This window comes from Salvelinus fontinalis, chromosome 33 (assembly GCF_029448725.1).
Source record: "Salvelinus fontinalis isolate EN_2023a chromosome 33, ASM2944872v1, whole genome shotgun sequence".
Lineage (NCBI taxonomy): Eukaryota > Metazoa > Chordata > Actinopteri > Salmoniformes > Salmonidae > Salvelinus > Salvelinus fontinalis.
In genome coordinates, this window is record NC_074697.1 from 39,522,367 (window position 1) to 39,547,714 (window position 25,348).

General features: G+C 45.7%; 1 protein-coding gene across 2 annotated transcripts in view; it reads left to right on the forward strand.

Moving 5' to 3' along the window:
* The window catches only part of LOC129832224 (sodium/calcium exchanger 2-like), a 98,961-nt gene that overhangs the window by 67,107 nt on the left and 6,506 nt on the right, over positions 1-25,348 (forward strand). For both annotated transcript variants that reach the window (XM_055896119.1, XM_055896120.1), the window contains exons 3-12: positions 1,704-1,841; positions 2,128-2,355; positions 2,522-2,863; positions 5,368-5,823; positions 8,015-8,391; positions 10,068-10,171; positions 10,400-10,417; positions 13,258-13,382; positions 15,788-15,887; positions 23,682-23,960. In XM_055896119.1, coding sequence (XP_055752094.1) covers positions 1,704-1,841; positions 2,128-2,355; positions 2,522-2,863; positions 5,368-5,823; positions 8,015-8,391; positions 10,068-10,171; positions 10,400-10,417; positions 13,258-13,382; positions 15,788-15,887; positions 23,682-23,960 — 2,167 coding nt within the window. The remainder of the gene's footprint in view (positions 1-1,703; positions 1,842-2,127; positions 2,356-2,521; positions 2,864-5,367; positions 5,824-8,014; positions 8,392-10,067; positions 10,172-10,399; positions 10,418-13,257; positions 13,383-15,787; positions 15,888-23,681; positions 23,961-25,348) is intronic.

The following is a 25,348-nucleotide window of genomic DNA, read 5'->3' on the forward strand; positions in this document are numbered from 1 at the left end:
GGTCACTGTAAATGTAAAGGAACCTGCAAGTCAGCATTTCATAGGACAGTGTATACCATGTGTATCCCATGCATACAACTAATAAAACCTGATACTTAAGTCTCCATAGCCCGTCATCCATCACTTCTCCATTCACTAGATCACTAGGGTAGGTAACAACATCTCCACCCCGCTGATCCTCAACACTGGGGCCCCACAAGGGTGCGTTCTCAGCCCTCTCCTGTACTCCCTGTTCACCCACGACTGCGTGGCCATGTACGCCTCCAACTCAATCATTAAGTTTGCAGACGACACTACAGTGGTAGGCTTGATTACCAACAACGATGAGACGGCCTACAGGGAGGAGGTGACGGCCCTCCAAGTGTGGTGTCAGGAAAATAACCTCACCCTCAACATCAACAAAACTAAGGAGATAATCGTGGACTTCAGGAAACAGCAGAGGGAGCACCCCCTTATCCACATCGACGGGACAGTAGTGGAGAGGGTAGAAAGTTTTAAGTTCCTCGGCGTACACATCACGGACAAACTGAAATGGTCCAACCACACAGACAGCATGGTGAAGAAGGCTGAAGAAATTTGTCTTGTCACCAAAAACACTCGCAAACTTTTACAGATGCACAATCGAGAGCATCCTGTCGGGCTGTATCACCGCCTGGTACGGCAACTGCTCCGCCCATAACCGTAAGGCTCTCCAGAGGGTAGTGAGGTCTGCACAACGCATCACCGGGGGCAAACTACCTGCCCTCCAGGACACCTACACCACCCGATGTCACAGGAAGGCCAAAAAGATCATCAAGGACAACAGCCACCCGAGCCACTGCCTGTTCACCCCGCTATCATCCAGAAGGCGAGGTCAGTACAGGTGCATCAAAGCGGGGACCGAGAGACTGAAAAACAGCCTCTATCTCAAGGCCATCAGACTGTTAAACGGCCATCACTAACATTGAGTGGCTGCTGCCAACATACTGACTCAACTCCAGCCACTGGAAAAATGTATGTAATAAGTGATAATAAATGTATGTAATAACCCTACTAGCCACTTTAAACAATGCCACTTCATATAATGTTTACATACCCTACATTACTCATCTCATATGTATATACTGTACTCTGTACCATCTACTGCATCTTGCAATCTTGATGTAATGTATCACTAGCCACTTTAAACAATGCCACTTTATATAATGTTTACATACCCTACATTACTCATATCATATGTATATACTGTACTCTAGCCCATCCACTGCATCTTGCCTATGCCGTTCTATACCATCACTCATTAATATATTTTTTAATGTACATATTCTTATTAATTCCTTTACACTTGTGTGTGTATAAGGTAATTGTTGTGAAATTGTTAGGTTAGATTACTCGTTAGATATTACTGCATTGTCGGAACTAGAAGCACAAGCATTTCGCTACACTCGCATTAACATCTACTAACCATACGGCAGTCAGGGACACGTCCTCCCTCATGGTAGGATACTGAAAATACCATCCGTCATGCTTATATGTGGAGAACTAAGGATATCTGTAGGCTCCCACTACTCACCATCTCAGGCCTATGAGCAGTTGTTTTTTACAGTAACTGTCTAAATGAGATGAAGATATGTTTGAGTCTGGTGGCGAGATACTGGAGTGTGATGGGGGGAATACAGTGATGACCAGTGTGTGTGTGTGACCCCTCTCTGTCTGTCCTGTAGGAGAAGGAGGTGACCATCACCATGCCAAGCGGAGAGACGTCTGTGGCTACTGTACGTATCTGGAACGAGACTGTGTCCAACCTGACTCTGATGGCTCTAGGCTCCTCCGCCCCAGAGATCCTGCTGTCTGTCATAGAGGTTGGTTTCACATCATAAAGACTCGCCCGACCACAACTCATAAGTGGGTGTCACATCATGAACACCCCCCCCCCCCCCCCCCCCCCCCCCCCCGCGACATCATATCAGCAGCAGTGTATTATACTGTAATGAAGCTGAAAATGACACAATGAAATGGATATCTACTTTAAACTTATTGTCAAATCTTACAAATATAACATTTACGTACAATTTGTACATGGCCTTTTTGATATATACTGCACTAAAAGGTCTCAAAGTTTTTCTCTCCTCTGTCTCCCGGTGTTAGGTGTGTGGGCATGGGTTTGAGGCGGGTGAGCTGGGCCCTGGTACCATTGTGGGCAGCGCCGCCTTCAACATGTTTGTGATCATCGCCATCTGTGTGTGGGTCATCCCTGAAGGAGAGACCAGGAAGATCAAACACCTGCGTGTGTTCTTCATCACAGCCTTCTGGAGTATCTTCGCCTATATCTGGCTCTTCCTCATCCTCTCTGTCATCTCACCCGGAGTAGTGGAGGTACACTTTTGTGTGTGTGTGTGTGTATAAAACAATGAATCCCCTTTCAATTGGATGTATGTCTTGTAATGGTCGTGTGTGTGTGTGTGTGTGTGTGTGTGTGTGTGTGTGTGTGTGTGTGTGTGTGTGTGTGTGTGTGTGTGTGTGTGTGTGTGTGTGTGTTCAGGTGTGGGAGGCTCTGGTCACCCTGCTCTACTTCCCAGTGTGTGTGATCCTGGCCTGGATCGCCGACCGACGCCTGCTCTTCTACAAGTACATGGCCAAGCGTTACCGCGCCGACAAGCACGGCATCGTCGTGGAGACGGAGGGGGACACAACCCCGAAAGGCTTCGAGATGATTATGGACGGAAAGTTCCCACCTAGGGAAGGGGCGGTGGGAATGATGCCCAGTGAGAACTGCCAGGATGGGGCCAACAATGCGGCGGGCACCGTGGCCTACCTACCCAACTCCAACAGCACCATGGTGACCGTAGAGAATACCAAGGAGCTGGACGAGAGCCGCAAGGAGGTGAGAGAGAGAGTTCTGCTGTTAGAGGGATCAGAGGGAGAGAGTTCTGCTGTTAGAGGGATTAAAGAGAGAGAGGTGTACAGTAGGGAGGGGGGAGAGAGAGAGAGAGGTGTACAGTAGGGAGGGGGAGAGATAGGTGTACAGTAGGGAGGGGGAGAGATAGGTGTACAGTAGGGAGGGGGGAGAGAGAGAGAGAGGTGTACAGTAGGGAGGGGGAGAGAGAGAGGTGTACAGTAGGGAGGGGGGAGAGAGAGATGTACAGTAGGGAGGGGGAGAGAGAGAGGTGTACAATAGGGAGGGGGAGAGAGAGAGGTGTACAGTAGGGAGGGGAGAGAGAGAGAGGTGTACAGTAGGGGGTGAGAGAGAGAGAGGTGTACAGTAGGGAGGGGGAGAGAGAGAGCTGTACAGTAGGGAGGGGGAGAGAGAGAGGTGTACAGTAGGGAGGGGGGAGAGAGAGAGGTGTACAGTAGGGAGGGGGAGAGAGAGAGGTGTACAGTAGGGAGGGGGGAGAGAGAGAGGTACAGTAGGGAGGGGGAGAGAGAGAGAGGTGTACAGTAGGGAGGGGAGAGAGAGAGAGGTGTACAGTAGGGAGGGGGAGAGAGAGAGGTGTACAGTAGGGAGGGGGGAGAGAGAGAGGTGTACAGTAGGGAGGGGGAGAGAGAGAGGTGTACAGTAGGGAGGGGAGAGAGAGAGGTGTACAGTAGGGAGGGGGGAGAGAGAGAGGTGTACAGTAGGGAGGGAGAGAGAGAGTTGTACAGTAGGGAGGGGGAGAGAGAGGTGTATAGTAGGGAGGGGGGAGAGAGAGGTGTACAGTAGGGAGGGGGGAGAGAGAGGCGTACAGTAGGGAGGGGGGAGAGAGAGGTGTACAGTAGGGAGGGGGAGAGAGAGGTGTACAGTAGGGAGGGGGAGAGAGAGGTGTACAGTAGGGAGGGGGGAGAGAGAGAGGTGTACAGTAGGGAGGGGGAGAGAGAGAGAGGTGTACAGTAGGGAGGGGGAGAGAGAGAGAGGTGTACAGTAGGGAGGGGGAGAGAGAGAGAGGTGTACAGTAGGGAGGGGGAGAGAGAGAGGTGTACAGTAGGGAGGGGAGAGAGAGAGAGATGTACAGTAGGGAGGGGAGAGAGAGAGAGGTGTACAGTAGGGAAGGGAGAGAGAGAGGTGTACAGTAGGGAAGGGAGAGAGAGAGGTGTACAGTAGGGAGGGGAGAGAGAGAGAGGTGTACAGTAGGGAGGGGGGAGAGAGAGAGGTACAGTAGGGAGGGGGAGAGAGAGAGAGGTGTACAGTAGGGAGGGGAGAGAGAGAGAGGTGTACAGTAGGGAGGGGGAGAGAGAGAGGTGTACAGTAGGGAGGGGGGAGAGAGAGAGGTGTACAGTAGGGAGGGGGAGAGAGAGAGGTGTACAGTAGGGAGGGGAGAGAGAGAGGTGTACAGTAGGGAGGGGGGAGAGAGAGAGGTGTACAGTAGGGAGGGAGAGAGAGAGTTGTACAGTAGGGAGGGGGAGAGAGAGGTGTATAGTAGGGAGGGGGGAGAGAGAGGTGTACAGTAGGGAGGGGGGAGAGAGAGGCGTACAGTACGGAGGGGGGAGAGAGAGGTGTACAGTAGGGAGGGGGAGAGAGAGATATACAGTAGGGAGGGGGAGAGAGAGGTGTACAGTAGGGAGGGGGGAGAGAGAGAGGTGTACAGTAGGGAGGGGGAGAGAGAGAGAGGTGTACAGTAGGGAGGGGGAGAGAGAGAGAGGTGTACAGTAGGGAGGGGGAGAGAGAGAGAGGTGTACAGTAGGGAGGGGGAGAGAGAGAGGTGTACAGTAGGGAGGGGAGAGAGAGAGAGATGTACAGTAGGGAGGGGAGAGAGAGAGAGGTGTACAGTAGGGAAGGGAGAGAGAGAGGTGTACAGTAGGGAAGGGAGAGAGAGAGGTGTACAGTAGGGAGGGGAGAGAGAGAGAGGTGTACAGTAGGGAGGGGGAGAGAGAGAGAGGTGTACAGTAGGGAGGGGGAGAGAGAGAGGTGTACAGTAGGGAGGGGAGAGAGAGGTGTACAGTATGGAGGGGGGGAGAGAGGTGTACAGTATGGAGGGGGGGGAGAGAGAGAGGTGTACAGTAGGGAGGGGGTGAGAGAGAGAGAGGTGTACAGTAGGGAGGGGAGAGAGAGAGAGAGAGGTGTACAGTAGGGAGGGGAGAGAGAGAGAGAGGTGTACAGTAGGGAGGGGGAGAGAGAGATACAGGTACGAGAGGGAGGGAGAGAGAGAGGGATGAAGAGTTATAGAGGATATACTCATCCCATTAATGTACACCCACATAGCCCCTCTCAGGAATAGATAGGGCTAGAGAGAGATGGAGAGATGAAGAGGATACACCCACCTCAACCACACATACAAACACACTCACGCAAAGGAGACTATTAAGAGCTATAAACGTTCTGAACCTACAAGAGTTACAAACCTTCTCTCTATGTCGAGGCTGTGTGTGTGTGTCTGTGTCCCTCTTTTTCACCCTCTGTTCCTCTGCCCCCAGGTGATCCGCATTCTGAAGCAGCTGAAACAGAAGTTTCCGGACAAGGAGCTGGATCAGCTGGTAGATCTAGCCAACTACTACGCCCTCCTCCATCAGCAGAAGAGCCGCGCCTTCTACCGCATCCAGGCTACGCGCATGATGACCGGCGCCGGCAACGTGCTCAAGAGGCACGCCGCCGACCACTCCCGCCGCGCCGCCGCCGTGGACGAGGAAGTGGTCTGCGAGGACGACGACCTGGCTGAGTGCAGCCGCCTGGCGTTCGAGAGCACCCACAGCCAGTGTATGGAGAACTGCGGCGTACTGAGGCTGGCTGTGGTGTGTCAAGGGGGCCTGGGGGAGAGCACCTTCTACGTGGACTACCGGACCGAGGACGGCTCGGCCAACGCCGGGTCTGACTACGAGTACAGCGAGGGAACGCTGGTGTTCAAACCCGGAGAGACCCGCAAGGAGATCAAGGTGAGGGGTCAGTGGAAGGGAAGGAAAGGAAACAGTAAAGTACAGTTATAATCAATTATACTAAGAAGCATTGCACCACTGTGCTGCCTAGCAGATCCCCAGCTAGGTCGTTAGACCTGCTTGTCGTGGGCAGATCAAGACGTCACGTAATGGAAGGAGCAGAAAATAGCCGTAGAAACCGATTACCCTCTGAATTAGCGCCTGCCAGAGTCCTCTCTGTCCCTGATCAACTGTCTCATATTGTCTTAGAGGAGCCAGTAGAACTGGAGAGTCTTCCGGAAGCTAGAGCACATTAAAGTCTGCCTCATGGTCCTGACTGACAGTGAATACGACTTCATCTGAGTGGGAGAGAGGAGAGACGGTAACAAAAGGAGGAAGTGGGCTTTGAAGTATTTTGTCCTTGGAGATGATGTTTCTCTCTTTGAACTTGTCGTAGTTTTCATGTCATTTCATGTTCACGCTTAGACAGAGGACAAAGAGAATGTGTATTTCTGGATAGCAGGAGGGGTGTTGAGGAGAGGGAGAAAACAAGGAATGTGAAAAGAGAGAGAGAGCGAGTTAGGAAACAACTCAATTGTGTTATTTCATAACAGTAGCTAGTCAACCATTAGAAATGAATGAGTGACTAGAACAATCAATTTTTTTGTGTCCCATATCTTTGACCATCAGTGCGGTTGATTTGATGCGTGTCTCTCAAGCGTTTGTGGTCTATAACAGCTGTCACATTCTGTCTTCAAACAACAGTGTTTCTCTCATCCTTTTTAAGACTAGCACTTCCTCCAACCACGAGTGAGTACACAATAGTTAAAAAATATATACATGTAAAAAAATATATATGTATTGCGTGTATCTACCGACGGCCTGTACAGGTCCGGAAAGATACATCCGTTGTTTTGTTATTTTAGTTTTACTCTGCCTGCAAACACGCTGGATGATTCAGAATCCATTGAAGAGCTTGAAGGATTTATTAACGAGAGATACTTACGAACTCAAAGAAACATGTCGCTGGTTTCTGAGGATTCAAGCGTTGTTAAGGACAACCAACCAACCCAATCAACAAAACAAACCTAAGCCAAGTTGGCCAATAGGTATCAACGATGGAACCAAACCATCCCCTAGTAAGAGGGCGTGAGTGGTGAGAGCTCTACTGATATGGATGTTGACTTGTTCAAATCCATCAATGAAAGGCTTGCCAAACTTGATATCTTGGCTATATTACGAGAGGACATCAATGCATTATGTGCCAGTCTAAAATTCAGCCAATATCAGATTGATGATCTAAGGAAAGAGAACAAGGAGCTGAAAAGTACTGTAGACTCTATTCATGGCAAGGTGGAGGTGGTGCAAAGGGAGAACAAACAACGTAAATAAACCTTGCTTGATTTACGGTGTCGATCAATGCGGGGCAATCTAATATTTTCAGGGATACCGGAGAATGACAACAACAGAAGCTGTGAGGACACTGTCCGAGACTTTATGTCAACTCAACTGAAATAGAAAATCTGTGGGCAGAACTGAAAAAGTGTGTGTGAGCAAGGAGGCCTACAAACCTGACTCAGTTACACCAGCTCTGTCAGGAGGAATGGGCCAAAATTCACCCAACTTATTGTGGGAAGCTTGTGGAGGACTACCCGAAACGCTTGACCCAAGTTCAACAATTTAAAGGCAATGCTACCAACTACAAATTGAGTGTATGTAAACTTCTGACCCACTGGGAATGTGATGAAAGAAATAAAAGCTGAAATAAATAATTCTCTCTACTATTATTCTGACATTTCACATTCTTAAAATAAAGTGGTGATCCTAACTGACCTAAGACAGGGAATTTTTACTAGGATTAAATGTATTTGGCTAAGGTGTATGTAAACTTCCGACTTCAACTGTAAATTCAAACAATACTTTAAAACCATTCAAATATAATACATAGGAAATTTGTGCTGGACTATGGTAGATGAAGAATCAATCTTTCTTTTCAGACTGTTAGAGTATTTATCTGGTCAATATGTCAGTGTATTATGTCTGTTTGTAACAGTGTGTTATATGTGAAATGTGATCATATTATAAATTGTATTTTAATGTTTAAGGACTCTTGGAAGATTAGTCCAAATGAGGACTAAACGAGTTCCTAATAAAATAAAATCAAAATACATTTTTCATCACCCCTCCTCCCTCCATCCTACACCTTTCCCAGGTCGGCATCATCGATGATGACATCTTCGAGGAGGACGAGCACTTTTTCGTGCGGCTGCTCAACTTGCGCATCGGTGACGCCGAGGGGATGTTCGAGAGTGATGAGCCAGGTGCGAGACCCAAGGGTCGCCTGGTGGAGCCACTGGTCGCCACGGTGACCATCCTGGACGACGACCATGCTGGATTCTTCACATTCCGTAATCGGCTGGTGCGCATCAGCGAGAGCGTTGGCACCATGGAGATCTCAGTGGTGCGGAACTCGGGCGCCCGCGGCACGGTGATCCTGCCCTATCACACGGAGGAGGGCACGGCAAAGGGGGGCGGCGTGGACTACGAGGACACCCAGGGAGAGCTGGAGTTCTCCAATGACCAGACAACGTGAGTACTGATGGACGGACATCCACCCTCCATCTTTTCCTACTCTCCCCTACTCCCTCATTCCCTTCCTCCCCCTTCCCTCTCACCACTCCATGCCAACCTGGAGTGAGCTTTAGCTCATCAGTGTTTGTGCTCAACTCATAACCAATACTGTAATTCACACTGCTATGTGTTGCTGCCTTAAAGTAGGCTACATCATGCTATATTACCACACTATCTGTATTCATGTCAGTCTTAGCTCATTCTGGTTCTCTTTCTCTCTTGCCACAAAATTTGCACAGTAATGGTAATTTCAACATCTTGTTTATTTCTCACTCAGCTCTAATTTCGCTCTCATCTCGCTGTATCTATCTTTCCCGTCTTCCTCTATTCTCTCTATTGTCTCTCTCTCGTCTCTCTCTCTCTGTCTCATAGCTTCCTGTATCTACAGATGTAGGATCGTAATTTGATCACCCTGTTGAAGGAGAACGTTCCTGCAATGCAGTAAATGCAAAACGTGTAGTCTATTTAAGGTTTAAAAAGACTTCTGAAGTTTGTAATTTCCACTTAGAAATTTCAGACTAGATTTTTCCCCAAGAAATATTGATCAGTAACTACAAAGATGTTCATTTGATTATAATCCACATATTAATGTTCCTGTTGCTGCAGGATTGTTTTCCTGCTGTAGCAAAATGGCTCAAATTTAAGATCCTACATCTGTATATCTCCCTTCCCCCTCGTTCTTTGTTTCTTTGTTTCTCTCACTTCATTTGTTTATGTTTGCTCTGCCAACAGGGAGACTGTTGCTGTGGTGACATTTTCAGGCACAATGTCCTGGGAGACATTATCAGGACTAATGAGCATAATAAAAAAAGTGAAACACGTCTTCCAAATCCCCCTCCCCTCCTCTCCTCCCCTCCTATTTCCTCTTTTCATCAGCCACTCCGCATCAGCCTGTGTAAAAGCTGACCACTAGCCCTGCACTACTCTGTAGAAGGGGGGGGGGGGGGGGGGGGGTACGGTGGAACCTATGGGTTAGATCAAGAGAGGCTAAGGTTGTCCAGTAGTAGGTACAGTAAATAACCTACAATAGGTAGTACAGTAATTGACCTACAGTAGGTAGAATCACAGGATGGAAGGAGCAGTGGATGAGGGATGGAGCAGTGGATGAGGATTGGGTCACGGTGGATGATATACAGCAGGGGTGACGCCCCTCTGTGTTGCAGACCCCTGGGCGTCCCCTCACTGGCTGGTGTGCATGTCTGCATCTGAATTATTCAGCTCTGGAGTGATTAAATATTGATGCGGGTCCTCTGTTGTGATTTAAGTGCAAGCTGTGCCTGTTAATTTGTCTGGGGTGGCACCGGGGAGGAAGCCATCGTTTGTCTGGCTTTGTGCGGCTCCCCTCCCTGCCTGTTGCTTGATGGCTGTACGTGGCGCATGGTTAGCTCATGGATAACTGGGAGGAACGAGAGCCTTGAGGCTCTACATTAAGGACAAGATTGTGTGTGTGTGTGAGGTGAGCTCTCTCTGTAAAGTACAACAAAATCCCTGACTAACCCCTGGGACTACATCCTTCCACTGATCCCTTTAACTGTTGGATAAAGTTAAAGAAGACAGTCTAATCTATTTGTTGATTAATGACCTCTGATACTGTGTGTGTGTGTGTGTGTGTGTGTGTGTGCGCGTGTGTGCAGTCAGACCCTGCAGGTGAGGATCATTGACGATGAGGAGTATGAGAAAAAGGAGAACTTCTTCATCGTACTAGAGGAACCACGCTGGCTGAAGAGGGGAATCTCAGGTGTGTGTACTTGTAGTTTGTGTGTATATGTGCTGTGCTGAGAGAGAGAGATTCAAGAAAATGTTTTTACTGAACTGAGGCACTTAGAGGAGAGTTCACAATAGCTGTCGTGACATCAGAGCTCTTAGTTGGGAAAATCTCACAAGGCCAGGGAAGTGTAATGATGTGCACTTTGACTTGTCTGGAGTTTGGACTGCTGTACTGACTGTTCTTTCTTCTTTCTTCCAGCCCTTCTGCTCAGCCAAGGTAAGACCATCAGCAACTTGCCTCACACAACCAGCCTAGAAACAGCAGACATAGAACTTTTTATTATCCCTAAATGCCCAAGGGGGGAATTGGTTTTGGATTAGAATCATCCATAAAAACAACAACAAACATTTCACATGAGTTGGTACACTATATAACAACATCAATTTTAGGGTCTATGAAGAACCATACATGGGATGGCTCTTTGAAGAACCATAACAAAAAAATCCAAAACCGGAAATGTTTTGGGCCTCCAGGAGCAGAATTGAATAGCCCTGCTGTAGAGTTTTAAGCCTTACTTGCGTATTTCCCAGGGTGCCTTTTTCAAGTGAACATTAAAGTTACCAGTACCACCCATGGCTGTGTTTGCTAGTGACAGAGACACGGTTGTTGAATTCATCTATTTTCAGTCCTGTGGCCTTCACCAAGTGAGATCCTAAGTGAATATGTTGTCATTAAAATGTCATTCTTTAAGACAAGACAATACAATACATATTTCATGAAGCCTTCTTCTGAGTGCTTAGTTTTACCCTAATCCTGCCTGCAATCACATTATGCTAGTTTACAAAGAGATGTGCAATTCCTATTGGAATTCAGCCAGATTGGGGATATCCAACATTTGGAATTGTATTCACTCAACCTGCATTCAGAATGACTGCCAGTGTTGGGAAGACTGAGATATGAGACTAACTTAAACAACCATTTCAGTATCGGGTGCAATAAATCCAAGTAACAGATTGGATTAGTTTAGAAAAATGTATGTTATTTATATTTGAGTAGCATAATATTAAAGGTAGACTCAGCACACAAGCAGCACAGCAGATATTGAGTTGGGATGAGTCGCACAGTATCTGTGCACGGGTTCACTTCATGCTCTTACGACCAAAACAGTGCATAAGTTGAGCTTCAAGCTCTTAGTTGTTGCGGAAATTGACCCACTATGCTGTTTACTTTCTGCATCTACGTTATATCGCTGAGTCTACCTTTAAATTAATTCATCAATATACATGCAAAACATAGAGATTTAAACAAACAATTCTAAAACTCTACTTGCAATAGAGCATGCTGGGAAATATGATAATAAAGGGTGTGGTTTTGGTTCAACTCTGGTTATTAACACTAACTCTGGGGTTATTTTACACCACTGAGTGTTAATTTAACTCTTTAATCAACACTAGTTAACACTGGCCAATTTGCTGTGTGCTATGAAAGGGACACATCTGCAGGCTTCCATACATTTCAAGAGCCTTTTAGAATTCTGAAGAACCGTAGATGCCATGTCAAGAAGCCCACAATTAACTCAAAGGTTCGTTATCGGGCAAGAGTTCTCCAAGGAACCTTAAAAGCTGAGGAAGAACATTTTTAAGAACCTTTATTTTGTTCACACCTCTGTTGCGGTTAGCCACTTAGGGATTAGCACCCAGTGTGGCCTTGGCCATTGTGGCATAATTTATTGATGGAAGTCTATTTACAGTATAAATCCATGAAGGACATGCTCGCTCCATAAAATGCATCACTCTCACATCGATTTGTATCCATCCCTGGATAAATATTATATGCGTATATATCGCACAACTGGCTTCTCTTGGATAAATATTAGAGTACTGTCCTTCTACAGTAGTCTAACAGTTTCCCATGCCACTCTTTATTCTAATGCACATCTTAAAGAGGTTGAAGAGCCTTACCCAATCAGGGGCAATATTCATAAAGCGTCTCAGAGTAGGAGCGCTGATCTAGCATAAGTTTTGCATTTTAGATCATAATGAAAAAGAGATGGACAAGAGATGGGAGGATCTGATCCTAAATCAGCATTCCTACCCTGAGCTGCTTTGTGAATATGGGCCCTAAGATGATGGTGCTGTAATTTACCCACAGTAACCGCAGACCAGCAGTATACTTCATCATCATTAGAGTGTATTTAGTATTAGTATTTAGTATCTGGTGTAACCCTGTTAGAGCAACACGGTGAAGGAGCTGGAGCGTTGAGGGAATACAGTGGGACAGTTGGCATGTGGTGCCTGGCAGCTCTCTAGTCCTTTCATAATTACAGCTTGTGCTTTGAAGGCAGAGGAGAGGAACTAAGAAGAATAATATCTGCCCACTCGCCACGACGACACACAAACAAAGCTTCCCGTGCATCTTCGCGGCTCACCGTCTTTGTCGTCCCTCCAATGAGAGGATGAGTAATTATACGCTATAAGTAGATAGGGATTATGATGCTAAATGGAAGCAGGGAGAATGGGTTTTGCCCAGCTGTTTATAGTGTATTTGAGGTGTTATTTTAGATGGGGCTTTCTGATGACCCTATTGGTCCAGCTCAATTTTATTAACAGCCACTAAATCACACTTTGGGACATTGGTCTTTGCCCACCTCAAGTCAGCATAAATCTACCCTCATTTCAACTCACCTTCCGTCTGTTTCTTCCACAATTTCTTTCTCCAACAAAATGTCTGGCTATCTTTTTGTTGCTACGTCTCCCAGACTGTCCTACTTTCATCTTCTCATGAATATACCCCACTAATCTCTCCTTATCTCCTCTCTTTTTCACTCTTGCTTCCCCATCGCACCCACACATTCACCATCAACCTCTCATCTCTCCTTCTCGCCCTCCCCACGTCTCCACATACATGGGCTAATGCACACGAGTGATATACTGTATGAGGAGGAAATAATGCTGACTCAAACTCAATTATTCATAGGACACTGGCCTTGAAAGATCTGTTTGTGAGGCATGTTGGCATGTTTGAGTTACAATCTCTCTCTCTCTCCCCCCTCTCTCTCCTCTCTCATTCCCATCAATGTTCTATCGATCTCATCCCTCCTGTCTTCTATCTCTTAGAGGATCCTGATGGCCAGATGAGTGCAGAGGAGGAGGAGGCGAGGCGCATTGCAGAGATGGGAAAGCCCATCTTGGGTGAGCACAGCCGGCTGGAGGTGGTCATTGAGGAGTCTTATGAGTTCAAGGTATATAGCCCCTCTTCTCCCCTGCTTCACTCGATTGGCCACATCAGCGCTCAGTAAATGTATCGAGCATCACATGCTATGTGATGTTATGGTTGGCGTTATAGTTGGCGTTATATGGATCTGATCTACGATCAGATCCATATAATCGTATTCATTGTTATCTACTAGGCAAACCTGATCCAAGATCACATACAGCCCCAGAGCCACACAGTGGTTTAACACCAACCCATCTGATGACAGACACTGAGCACAGTTGTGGATCGTTCCACTTCAAGAAATCCAATGCAAGTCAGTCGTACCTACATTAGCATTTTCACGCTTCATATCCAAATCATCTATAAGTAACATCATTGACTAACACAATCCATTTGTAGATACTTTAGGATGATTTGGGCATTGGATTTTTTGAGGTGGAACGACCCTCAACTGTGCCCAGTGTCGGTCCTCAGAAGGGTTGGTGTTTAAGCTAATTGATTAATCAATATTTTCGTCAAGTGAACCAACGGTTGTGACGGACAACAGCTAGCTCATTTAAGTCCTATAGCAACATGCCTAGGGATTTAATCCAATCAGGCCGTGTGCCTCTTCTTGACTTGATTAAGATTCATTTATTATACATAATAAGATTGTGCTTGTCACTCGTGATTTGTAGCAGCACAAAACAAACACAACAGGTAATTGAACTCTCAAGTAATTTCAATGACTGGCACTTGGCTTTATGAAATCCTAGATCAATGTCACATAATTTAATAGCATTGTTAGCTCTATGGATGGGTGGACGGTGTACGCAAAAAAAGACCAGTGAGAAATGTTTACACAGGTGAAGTTTCCACATCAACAAGTAAAAACTACTACCGCTGAGCATCACATACTGTATTCCCAGTCAGCTCCTATATCCTGGCAGTCATAGAATACGTTTACATCAGTGGAGGCTGGTGGGAGGAGTTATAGGAGGACGGGCTCATTGTAATGGCTGGAATGGAATCAATGGAACGCAATCAAACGTGTGGTTTCCATATGTTTGCTCTGTATGATACCGATCCATTGATTCCATTCCAGCCATTACAATGAGCCCGTCCTCCTATAGCTCCTCCCACCAGCCTCCACTGATGTAAACATATTCTAATAATTCAATATTAAACTGATTATGGCAGTAGGCCGACAATGGCAATAGTCATGTGAACATTTTACTCTGCTGATCTTAAATCAGCGTAAGGTTAAATCGTAGTAGACATACGCCGGTTAAAACATCTGGTTTTCTGAGCAATCTTTCAAATGATTCGGACATGTAAGTTTAACATTGTTCCAGCGGTGCGTTTGATCTATGCATATGCCAGCACCGGCAGCCAAAGCTTCCCTCTTATGCGATGAGTGAAGTGAGTTCGGAAAAACTGAAAGTGTGCATCTTATAATTAGTTTTCACATACAAACTTTATATGTCCGAACTCAGAATCAAATAGGCTTCGCAAAATTAACCTGGCTTCTGTGGTACATTTATTTTGAATGGCGATTTTCGGTATTTATTTTTCCCGTCAGTAGCCTGATTTCATGTAAACAGGATTATTCCGAAAATCGTTCTTCTTGCAAAGCATGTAAACGTTTTGATCAAACTAGTATATTAATCTAACTATCCATGTCACCATACTCATTATTGAATAGGACAGTATGTCCCAGTTTTCTAAAGGCTGATGTCCATCGCCTGTAGTCCCCAGTCTTACAGAGGCTTACCCACATTGGTGAGACCTTTCTATCCAATGAAACCTCCTATCCAGTCGGGTTTGGCTAGGGTGCTTCATAGAATGTTTTATTGGTTAGATTGAGTAGGAGGAAGTTACAGTTTGGTGCAGTAGTACTTGAGTTCTGGATATGATGCTTTTCTTCAGTGTCTGAGTGGATCCCAGTACTCAGCATGTGGTTTGCTGTGATTGGGGGGAGTGTCCTTATAAACACAGCGTGTGTGTGTGTGTGTGTGTGTGTGTGTGTGTGTGTGTGTGTGTGTGTGTGTGTGTGTGTGTGTGTGTGTGTGTGTGTGTGTGTGTGTGTGTGTGTGTGTGTGTGTGTGTGTGTGTGTGTGTGTGTGTGTGTGTGTGTGTGTGTGTGTGTGTGTGTGTGTGTGTGTGTGTGTGCATGCACATGTGTGCGTGAGTGTTTGCTGTGAAAACAAATACTGCAATTCTGAAATCATATTACCCTAGAAATGGACCCCAGAAAGAGTAGCTGCTGCTATCGCAACAGCTAATGGGATCCTAATAAAATATGAAATATTACTGCACTTCTCATGGTAACGATGCCACTTCCTCAAACTCTTCTAGGTATTCTCCATTAGTGTTCCGGTCATGCACATGAGTTTGCCTTCTTCTCTATAATAGGATGTTGACTATGCGCTCTTTGTTTGTGATTGGCAGAGCACCGTTGACAAGCTCATTAAGAAGACCAACTTGGCCCTTGTGATTGGCACTCACTCCTGGAGGGAGCAGTTCGTGGAAGCTGTGACTGTCAGCGCAGGTCAGCTTTTGGTATTTGTGCTTGTGTGTGATTTCTATTGAGTGAGAGAAAGATTAATAACATGAGTCTTACTGTTGACATTGTATTATACACACACTGACTAGAGCAGGCCTGGGCAAATATTTTCCATGGAGGGGGCCACATTAGAATATATTATTGCCATCGCGGGCCAGAATCATATTTCAGGATTATATGTTGTTTTGACAGATATATCTACTGTAAATCACGTCCTGATAAGCTACTTAACTTTTTTAACATGCACAGAAGTAAACCACATCCATGTTCTCCTTTTGGTAGGTATCTTCATTATTAAAACTTCCAATGAACTACACGGAGGGAAAAGTACACTGTGCATTCAGCACCACGGACTTAACTCTTAACGGGTATGCACAAAAACTCAAGAAAGAGAGAGTGCTCAACATTACATTTAAACTACTCAATCAGTGTGAGGAGTGAAGTCTCTGATGGGCTTTGACTAGAGCAGTGAAGTCAGGTATAGTTTCTGACGTCGCTATGCGCAGGATTGCTGAGAGGTCAGAGTCCGTAAGAGATGATCTGTGCCTTGTTATATTTCATCACTGAAAATGTCTGTTCACATACATAGGTTGACCCAAACAGTACAAACATCTTCTGAGCATGACTCCTAATCTTTGGAAAGTTTTGTTAAATCGAGAGATGCATGGAACCTCGTCAGTGACATTGTTTTGAATAGTTCTCCAAACACTGCATCAGACTGAAGATCGATAAGCTCAAGTTGTAGGTCAGTGGGAGTGTTATCCACATTGAAGGTGAAAGGAGAGGAAACCAACAGCATGTCATTTTCCAACACTTTGAAATCCTCAAAACGACGAAAAAACTCACCGTTCAAACCACGCAGCACCGATGTCTACTTCTCCTGCTGGTCATCTGATAGGGAACAGACTAGTAGTGTTGGAAGGTGGATGTCTACTTCTCCTGCTGGTCATCTGATAGGGAACAGACTAGTAGTGTTGAGAGGTGGATGTCTACTTCTCCCGCTGGTCATCTGATAGGGAACAGACTAGTAGGAAGGTGGATGTATACTTCTCCCGCTGGTCATCTGATAGGGAACAGACTAGTAGTGTTGGAAGGTGGATGTCTACTTCTCCCGCTGGTCATCTGATAGGGAACAGACTAGTAGTGTTGGAAGGTGGATGTCTACTTCTCCCGCTGGTCATCTGATAGGGAACAGACTAGTAGTGTTGGAAGGTGGATGTCTACTTCTCCCACTGGTCATCTGATAGGGAACAGACTAGTAGTGTTGGAAGGTGGATGTATACTTCTCCTGCTGGTCATCTGATAGGGAACAGACTAGTAGTGTTGGAAGGTGGATGTCTACTTCTCCCGCTGGTCATCTGATAGGGAACAGACTAGTAGTGTTGGAAGGTGGATGTCTACTTCTCCCGCTGGTCATCTGATAGGGAACAGACTAGTAGTGTTGGAAGGTGGATGTCTACTTCTCCCACTGGTCATCTGATAGGGAACAGACTAGTAGGAAGGTGGATGTATACTTCTCCCGCTGGTCATCTGATAGGGAACAGACTAGTAGTGTTGGAAGGTGGATGTCTACTTCTCCCACTGGTCATCTGATAGGGAACAGACTAGTAGGAAGGTGGATGTATACTTCTCCCACTGGTCATCTGATAGGGAACAGACTAGTAGTGTTGGAAGGTGGATGTATACTTCTCCTGCTGGTCATCTGATAGGGAACAGACTAGTAGTGTTGGAAGGTGGATGTCTACTTCTCCCACTGGTCATCTGATAGGGAACAGACTAGTAGGAAGGTGGATGTATTCTTCTCCCGCTGGTCATCTGATAGGGAACAGAATAGTAGTGTTGGAAGGTGGATGTCTACTTCTCCCACTGGTCATCTGATAGGGAACAGACTAGTAGTGTTGGAAGGTGGATGTATACTTCTCCTGCTGGTCATCTGATAGGGAACAGACTAGTAGTGTTGGAAGGTGGATGTATACTTCTCCCACTGGTCATCTGATAGAGAACAGACTAGTAGTGTTCGAAGGTGGATGTATACTTCTCCCACTGGTCATCTGATAGAGAACAGACTAGTAGTGTCGGAAGGTGGATGTCTACTTCTCCCGCTGGTCATCTGATAGGGAACAGACTAGTAGTGTTGGAAGGGGGATGTCTACTTCTCCCACTGGTCATCTGATAGGGAACAGACTAGTAGTGTTGGAAGGGGGATGTCTACTTCTCCCACTGGTCATCTGATAGGGAACAGACTAGTAGTGTTGGAAGGTGGATGTATACTTCTCCTGCTGGTCATCTGATAGGGAACAGACTAGTAGTGTTGGAAGGTGGATGTATACTTCTCCCACTGGTCATCTGATAGGGAACAGACTAGTAGTGTTGGAAGGTGGATGTATACTTCTCCTGCTGGTCATCTGATAGGGAACAGACTAGTAGTGTTGGAAGGTGGATGTCTACTTCTCCTGCTGGTCATCTGATAGGGAACAGACTAGTAGTGTTGAGAGGTGGATGTCTACTTCTCCCGCTGGTCATCTGATAGGGAACAGACTAGTAGTGTTGGAAGGGGGATGTCTACTTCTCCCGTTGGTCATCTGATAGGGAACAGACTAGTAGTGTTGGAAGGTGGATGTCTACTTCTCCCACTGGTCATCTGATAGGGAACAGACTAGTAGGAAGGTGGATGTATACTTCTCCCACTGGTCATCTGATAGGGAACAGACTAGTAGTGTCGGAAGGTGGATGTATACTTCTCCTGCTGGTCATCTGATAGGGAACAGACTAGTAGTGTTGGAAGGTGGATGTCTACTTCTCCCACTGGTCATCTGATAGGGAACAGACTAGTAGGAAGGTGGATGTATACTTCTCCCACTGGTCATCTGATAGGGAACAGACTAGTAGTGTTGGAAGGTGGATGTATACTTCTCCCACTGGTCATCTGATAGGGAACAGACTAGTAGTGTTGGAAGGTGGATGTATACTTCTCCTGCTGGTCATCTGATAGGGAACAGACTAGTAGTGTTGGAAGGTGGATGTCTACTTCTCCCACTGGTCATCTGATAGGGAACAGACTAGTAGGAAGGTGGATGTATACTTCTCCCACTGGTCATCTGATAGGGAACAGACTAGTAGGAAGGTGGATGTATACTTCTCCTGCTGGTCATCTGATAGGGAACAGACTAGTAGTGTTGGAAGGTGGATGTCTACTTCTCCCACTGGTCATCTGATAGGGAACAGACTAGTAGGAAGGTGGATGTATACTTCTCCCACTGGTCATCTGATAGGGAACAGACTAGTAGGAAGGTGGATGTATACTTCTCCTGCTGGTCATCTGGTAGGGAACAGACTAGTAGTGTTGGAAGGTGGATGTCTACTTCTCCTGCTGGTCATCTGATAGGGAACAGACTAGTAGTGTTGAGAGGTGGATGTATACTTCTCCCGCTGGTCATCTGATAGGGAACAGACTAGTAGGAAGGTGGATGTATACTTCTCCTGCTGGTCATCTGGTAGGGAACAGACTAGTAGTGTTGGAAGGTGGATGTCTACTTCTCCTGCTGGTCATCTGATAGGGAACAGACTAGTAGTGTCGGAAGGTGGATGTATACTTCTCCCACTGGTCATCTGATAGGGAACAGACTAGTAGTGTTGGAAGGTGGATGTCTACTTCTCCCGCTGGTCATCTGATAGGGAACAGACTAGTAGTGTAGGAAGGTGGATGTATACTTCTCCCACTGGTCATCTGATAGGGAACAGACTAGTAGTGTCGGAAGGTGGATGTCTACTTCTCCTGCTGGTCATCTGATAGGGAACAGACTAGTAGTGTTGGAAGGTGGATGTCTACTTCTCCTGCTGGTCATCTGATAGGGAACAGACTAGTAGTGTTGGAAGGTGGATGTCTACTTCTCCTGCTGGTCATCTGATAGGGAACAGACTAGTAGTGTTGGAAGGTGGATGTCTACTTCTCCTGCTGGTCATCTGATAGGGAACAGACTAGTAGTGTTGAGAGGTGGATGTCTACTTCTCCCGCTGGTCATCTGATAGGGAACAGACTAGTAGTGTTGGAAGGGGGATGTCTACTTCTCCCACTGGTCATCTGATAGGGAACAGACTAGTAGTGTTGAGAGGTGGATGTATACTTCTCCCACTGGCCATCTGATAGGGAACAGACTAGTAGTGTTGGAAGGTGGATGTCTACTTCTCCCGCTGGTCATCTGATAGGGAACAGACTAGTAGTGTTGAGAGGTGGATGTATACTTCTCCCACTGGCCATCTGATAGCGAACATACTAGTAGTGTTGGAAGGTGGGTGAGATTGTTGGTTTCTACTTGGCTGGTCAGGAGGAGTAATTTTCCCTTGAAGGCTTCTGACAAGGCTGTACATCTGATGTGCAAAAAGGCCCTTCCCTTGTAGTTTGTAATTCAGTTCGTTCATGAGGGCCATGATGTCCACGGTGAAGGCAAAATCAGCCAACCATTCTTTATCTTGCAGTTGAGGGGAATCCACATATTTTCCATTTATTTGCAAAAACTTAGCAATCTCTGACTTCAGGTCCCACACCCTTTAAAGCACCTTCCCCAAACTCAGCCATCTCACGTTTGTGTGGTAGGGGAGGTCTGCATGATCCGACTCTGTCTCTTCCAACAGTGAGACAAACTGCCTGTGGTTTAAAGATTTAGCTTTTATGAAGTTTACCACTATAGTGACTGTATCCACAACATGGTTCATTTTCAGAAGACATTTATAGATCACCTCCTGATGAATAATGCAATGCTGGAAAATATTTTTCTGTTCTGGGTTCAGCTCAGCTACTTGATCTTTTATCCTTTTCAAAAGGCCAACATTTTTTCCTGTCAAGTTTGGGCATTCATCAGTGGTCACACTGGATAACTTTTCAAAACTCCCAACTTTGCCACACATTTATTAACCTTCTCCAATAAATCTTTCCCCGTGGTTGTGCTCTTCATTGACTGCACTGAAGCAAGCTCCTCCTGTAATTTCAAAGTCTGGGGTTATGCCTCATAAGATTATCAACAACTACGCCGTGTCTGGTGCGTCACTGCTCTCATCCAGGGCCAAGGAGCTCTATCTTGTCGGGGCAAAGTATTGCTGCAGAGTCAATAAACATTCTTTAATGAATTTGCCCTCAGCTAATGGCTTGCTATGTATAGCAGTTTCGTGGGACAGTACAAAGCTGACCCTCACAATTCCGTTGTTTGCTGATTGAAGTTTGGTGAAAGTCCTTGCTGCTTTTGCAACTGAGAAAGCATCTCTTTCGATGCACTTGCCCTCTGCTCAGAAGACATATTCCTATATTTCTCTGCATGCTTCATCTGGAAGTGTTGGAACAAGTTGTAGTCTTTTAAGACAGCGATGCTCTCTCTGCACACTAAGCACACATCTTTCCCTGATACCTCAATAAAGACATATTTGCTGGAACATCCTACATTCATTGTCTACTTTCCTTTTCTTTGAAATCTTTGAAAAACTAATTTTTGCGCAATTTCTATCTAGCTACTATTTGTAACTGTGACGAAGTGCGTGTCAGCTGTCACTCACTGTCTTTCCTCGAGCAGTTATTTATATGTGCCTTCCCGAGTGGCGCAGCGGTCTAAGTGCAAGATGCGTCACTGCGGTACCTGGTTAGAACCCAGGCTGTATCACATCCGGCCGTGATTGGGAGTCCCATAGGGCGGCACACAATTGGCCCAGCGTCGTCTGGGTTTTCCCCGGGTAGGCCGTCATTGTAAATAAGAATTTGTTCTTTCTTAACTGACTTAACTAGTTAAATAAAGGTTACTTTTTTTTAATCCCACAATTATTACACAAAAGTGAATATTCATTGGGCTTTTAATTTGAATAACAAATACATTTTTCAAAACTTTACTATCGCAAATTCTTTATGTGATCTGAGCATGATTCCACGGGCCACATTGAATCAGGTCCCGGGTTGCATACGGCCCCGTGCTGGCCATTGCCCAAGCCTGGATTGGAGCCATAATGAAGGACTTTACAGCTGCTTTATGAATGTAATTTCTTGCTCATGCTTTGAATAGTGATCTGAGTGCTTTTTGTCCAGAGCCATAATTACATAACATATTTGGAGTCCTTTATTGTTCTTCCAAAGAGCTGCCCAAGCATTTCATTCAGGGAGTGAGTGTTAGCTTGCTCGTTAAGTTTTTAATGTCAAGGGGAAACAAGTGAGGACACAGTCCCTTATTTTCAGATCCTCATTATAACAGGAAACAACTTGTTTGAAAGGTGATAATTGCAAACCCGCAGACTTCATATAAAAAGGTTTCTGTGATATTTATGTTGGTAATATCTATTATAAAGTGTAATTTTAACTTTAGGAAGCAAAGCTGTCTTCCACAGTGTTGAGGTAATGGGAGAGATGTCTTACTGTCTGTGGTGTAAAAGCTCCCCCTGGTGGACTGTTATAGTCATTACAGATAAACATGCATATAACAATTCACCAAGTAAAACACAGGTGTGTGTGTGTGTGTGTGTGTGTGTGTGTGTGTGTGTGTGTGTGTGTGTGTGTGTGTGTGTGTGTGTGTGTGTGCGCGTCAGTGAAGGCTCCTCAGAGGGGGTAGGGGAGGACCATCCTCAGTGAAGTTATTATTTTAAGATAAATCTATACTAAATAATTTATTAAAACACACTGTTTTGCAGTGAAGGTCTACAGTAACCTCAACAGCACTCTGGAGTAGCACCATGGTGTAGCCGGAGGACATCTAGTTCCCGTCCTCCTATTGACTTCGATACAAAACCTAGGAGGTTCATGGTTCTCACCCCCTTCCAAAGACATATGCAGTAATTATGACAACTTCCAGAGGACGTCCTCCAACCTATCAGCATGAACTGACATGTTGTCCACCCAATCAAAGGATCAGATAATGAATATAGTACTGAAAGCATGAGCTACAGCTAGCTAGCACTGCATAAAATGTGGTGTGTAGTTGACTCAGAGAGAAAGACAATCGTAGAACAGTTTTGAACAAATTTATTTCTTCCAAAATGAAGGGCGAGCGAGAGATTGTCATTTTTTTCCAGTTTTACTTAGATAGCGAATGCAGAAAGCTAGTTTAGCCTACTCAAACAAAGAGGGATGCTATGTTAGGTAGCTGGCTATGGGTATCCAACACTGGAACTCTTCCAAATCAAGGTAAGCTTTTGGTTTTATTAATTCATTGCCACCGGGGCCCGCCGGTGTAACTGCTAAACTGATTGCTGACTGTACACTGTACTGCATGATTGTAGCGGGTTTACTAACTTGTTAGTTCTAGTAGCTAAGTTGACTATGACGTTAGCTAATTTGATGACAACGGCTGTGTGTAGCGGTTAGGGGTTATGATATGAAGGTTTGGCTTGGAAATGTTTTTTCGCCTGGTCACAAACAGCTGTCGTTTGCAACTGTTGGACTAATGATTACACCCTAGATCAGCTAGAAGTAGGCAAGAGTGTGCAAGACGTTATTGAATGTGTCACTGTCTGTCACTTTGATTAATCATAATTTTCTCTCGACCTGTGCACCTACGTTGTAAACTTTCATTCAAAGGCTAGGTTGTAGCAACCTCATGATGGGTATAGGCATATAGTAGTCTAAACGTATCGATTTTACATTGATCTGGGTGAATGGAATATGGATGGCAGTCATCCAATATGCTGTAATAGAAATAAGGCCATGCTTATAAAAAAGAGTATTGTCCTCCCTCATCTTAAATGGCACCAACCACCACTGGTGTGAGCGCGTGCATAAGTCTCTTATGTTTTACTGTATCCACCTCCCAGGGGATGGTGATGATGATGACGAGGAGGGGCGTGAGGAGCGTCTGCCATCCTGCTACGACTACGTCATGCACTTTCTGACGGTGTTCTGGAAGGTTCTTTTCGCCTTCGTTCCGCCCACCGAGTACTGGAATGGCTGGGCCTGCTTCTTCGTGTCCATCTCGGTCATCGGCATCTTGACTGCCATCATCGGGGACCTGGCCTCCCACTTTGGCTGCACTGTGGGCCTCAGGGACACTGTCACTGCCGTGGTGTTTGTGGCTCTTGGCACCTCCATTCCTGGTGAGAGATTATGTATATACAGTTGAAGTATGTATGTATGTGAAATAGAGGCACTATGGGCTCAAGTACCTCTGCCTCACCAGGCAGCCATATTGGTAGGATGTGTGTATAGACCTCCTAGCTCTAAGGTGTCCTATCTGGATGACTTATGCACTGGGTTTGACCAGGCCACAGATAGTAACAGAGATGTATAGTTGAAGTCGGAAGTTTACATACACTTAGGTTGGAGTCATTAAAACTCGTTTTTCAACCACTCCACAAATTTCTTGTTAACAAAGTATAGTTTTGGCAAGTCGGTTAGGACATCTACTGTGTGCATGACACAAGTCATTTTCCCAACAATTGTTTACAGACAGATTATTTAACTTATAATTCACTGTATCACAATTCCAGTGGGTCAGAAGTTTACATACACTAAGTTGACTGTGCCTTTAAACAGCTTTGAAAATTCCAGGAAATGATGTCATGGCTTTAGAAGCTTCTGATGGGCTAATTGACATAATTTGAGTCAATTGGAGGTGTACCTGTGGATGTATTTCAAGACCTACCTTCAAACTCAGTGCCTCTTTGCTTGACATCATGGGAAAATCAAAAGAAATCAGCCAAGATCTCATAAAAGAATTGTAGACCTCCACAAGTCTGGTTCATCCTTGGGAGCAATTTCCAAACGCCTGAAGGTACCACATTCATCTGTTCAAACAAAAGTACGCAAGTATAAACACTATGGGACCACGCAGCCGTCATACCGCTCAGGAAGGAGACGGGTTCTGTCTCCTAGAGATGAACGTACTTTGTTGCGGAAAGTGCAAATCAATCCCAGAACAACAGCAAAGGACCTTGTGAAGATGCTGGAGGAAACGAGTACAAAAGCATCTTTATCCACAGTAAAATGAGTCCTATATCAACATAACCTGACAGGCCGCTCAGCAAGGAAGAAGCTACTGCTCCTAAACCGCCATTAAAAAAGCCAGACTACGGTTTGCAACTGCACATGGGGACAAAGATCGTACTTTTTGGAGAAATGTCCTCTGGTCTGATGAAACAAAAATAGAAGTGTTTGTCCATTATTATTATGACCATCGTTATGTTTGGAGGAAAAAGGGAGAGGCTTGCAAGCCGAAGAACACCATCCCAACCCAACGTGAAGCACGGGGGTGGCAGCATCATGTTGTGGGGGTGCTTTGCTGCAGGAGGGACTGGTGCACTTCACAAATAGATGGCATCATGGGGGAGGAAAAATATGTGAATATATTGAAGCAACATCTCAAGACGTCAGTCAGGAAGTTAAAGCTTGGTCACAAATGTGTCTTCCAAATGGACAATGACCCCAAGCATACTTTCAAAGTTGCTTAAGGACAACAAAGTCAAGGTATTGGAGTGGCCATCAC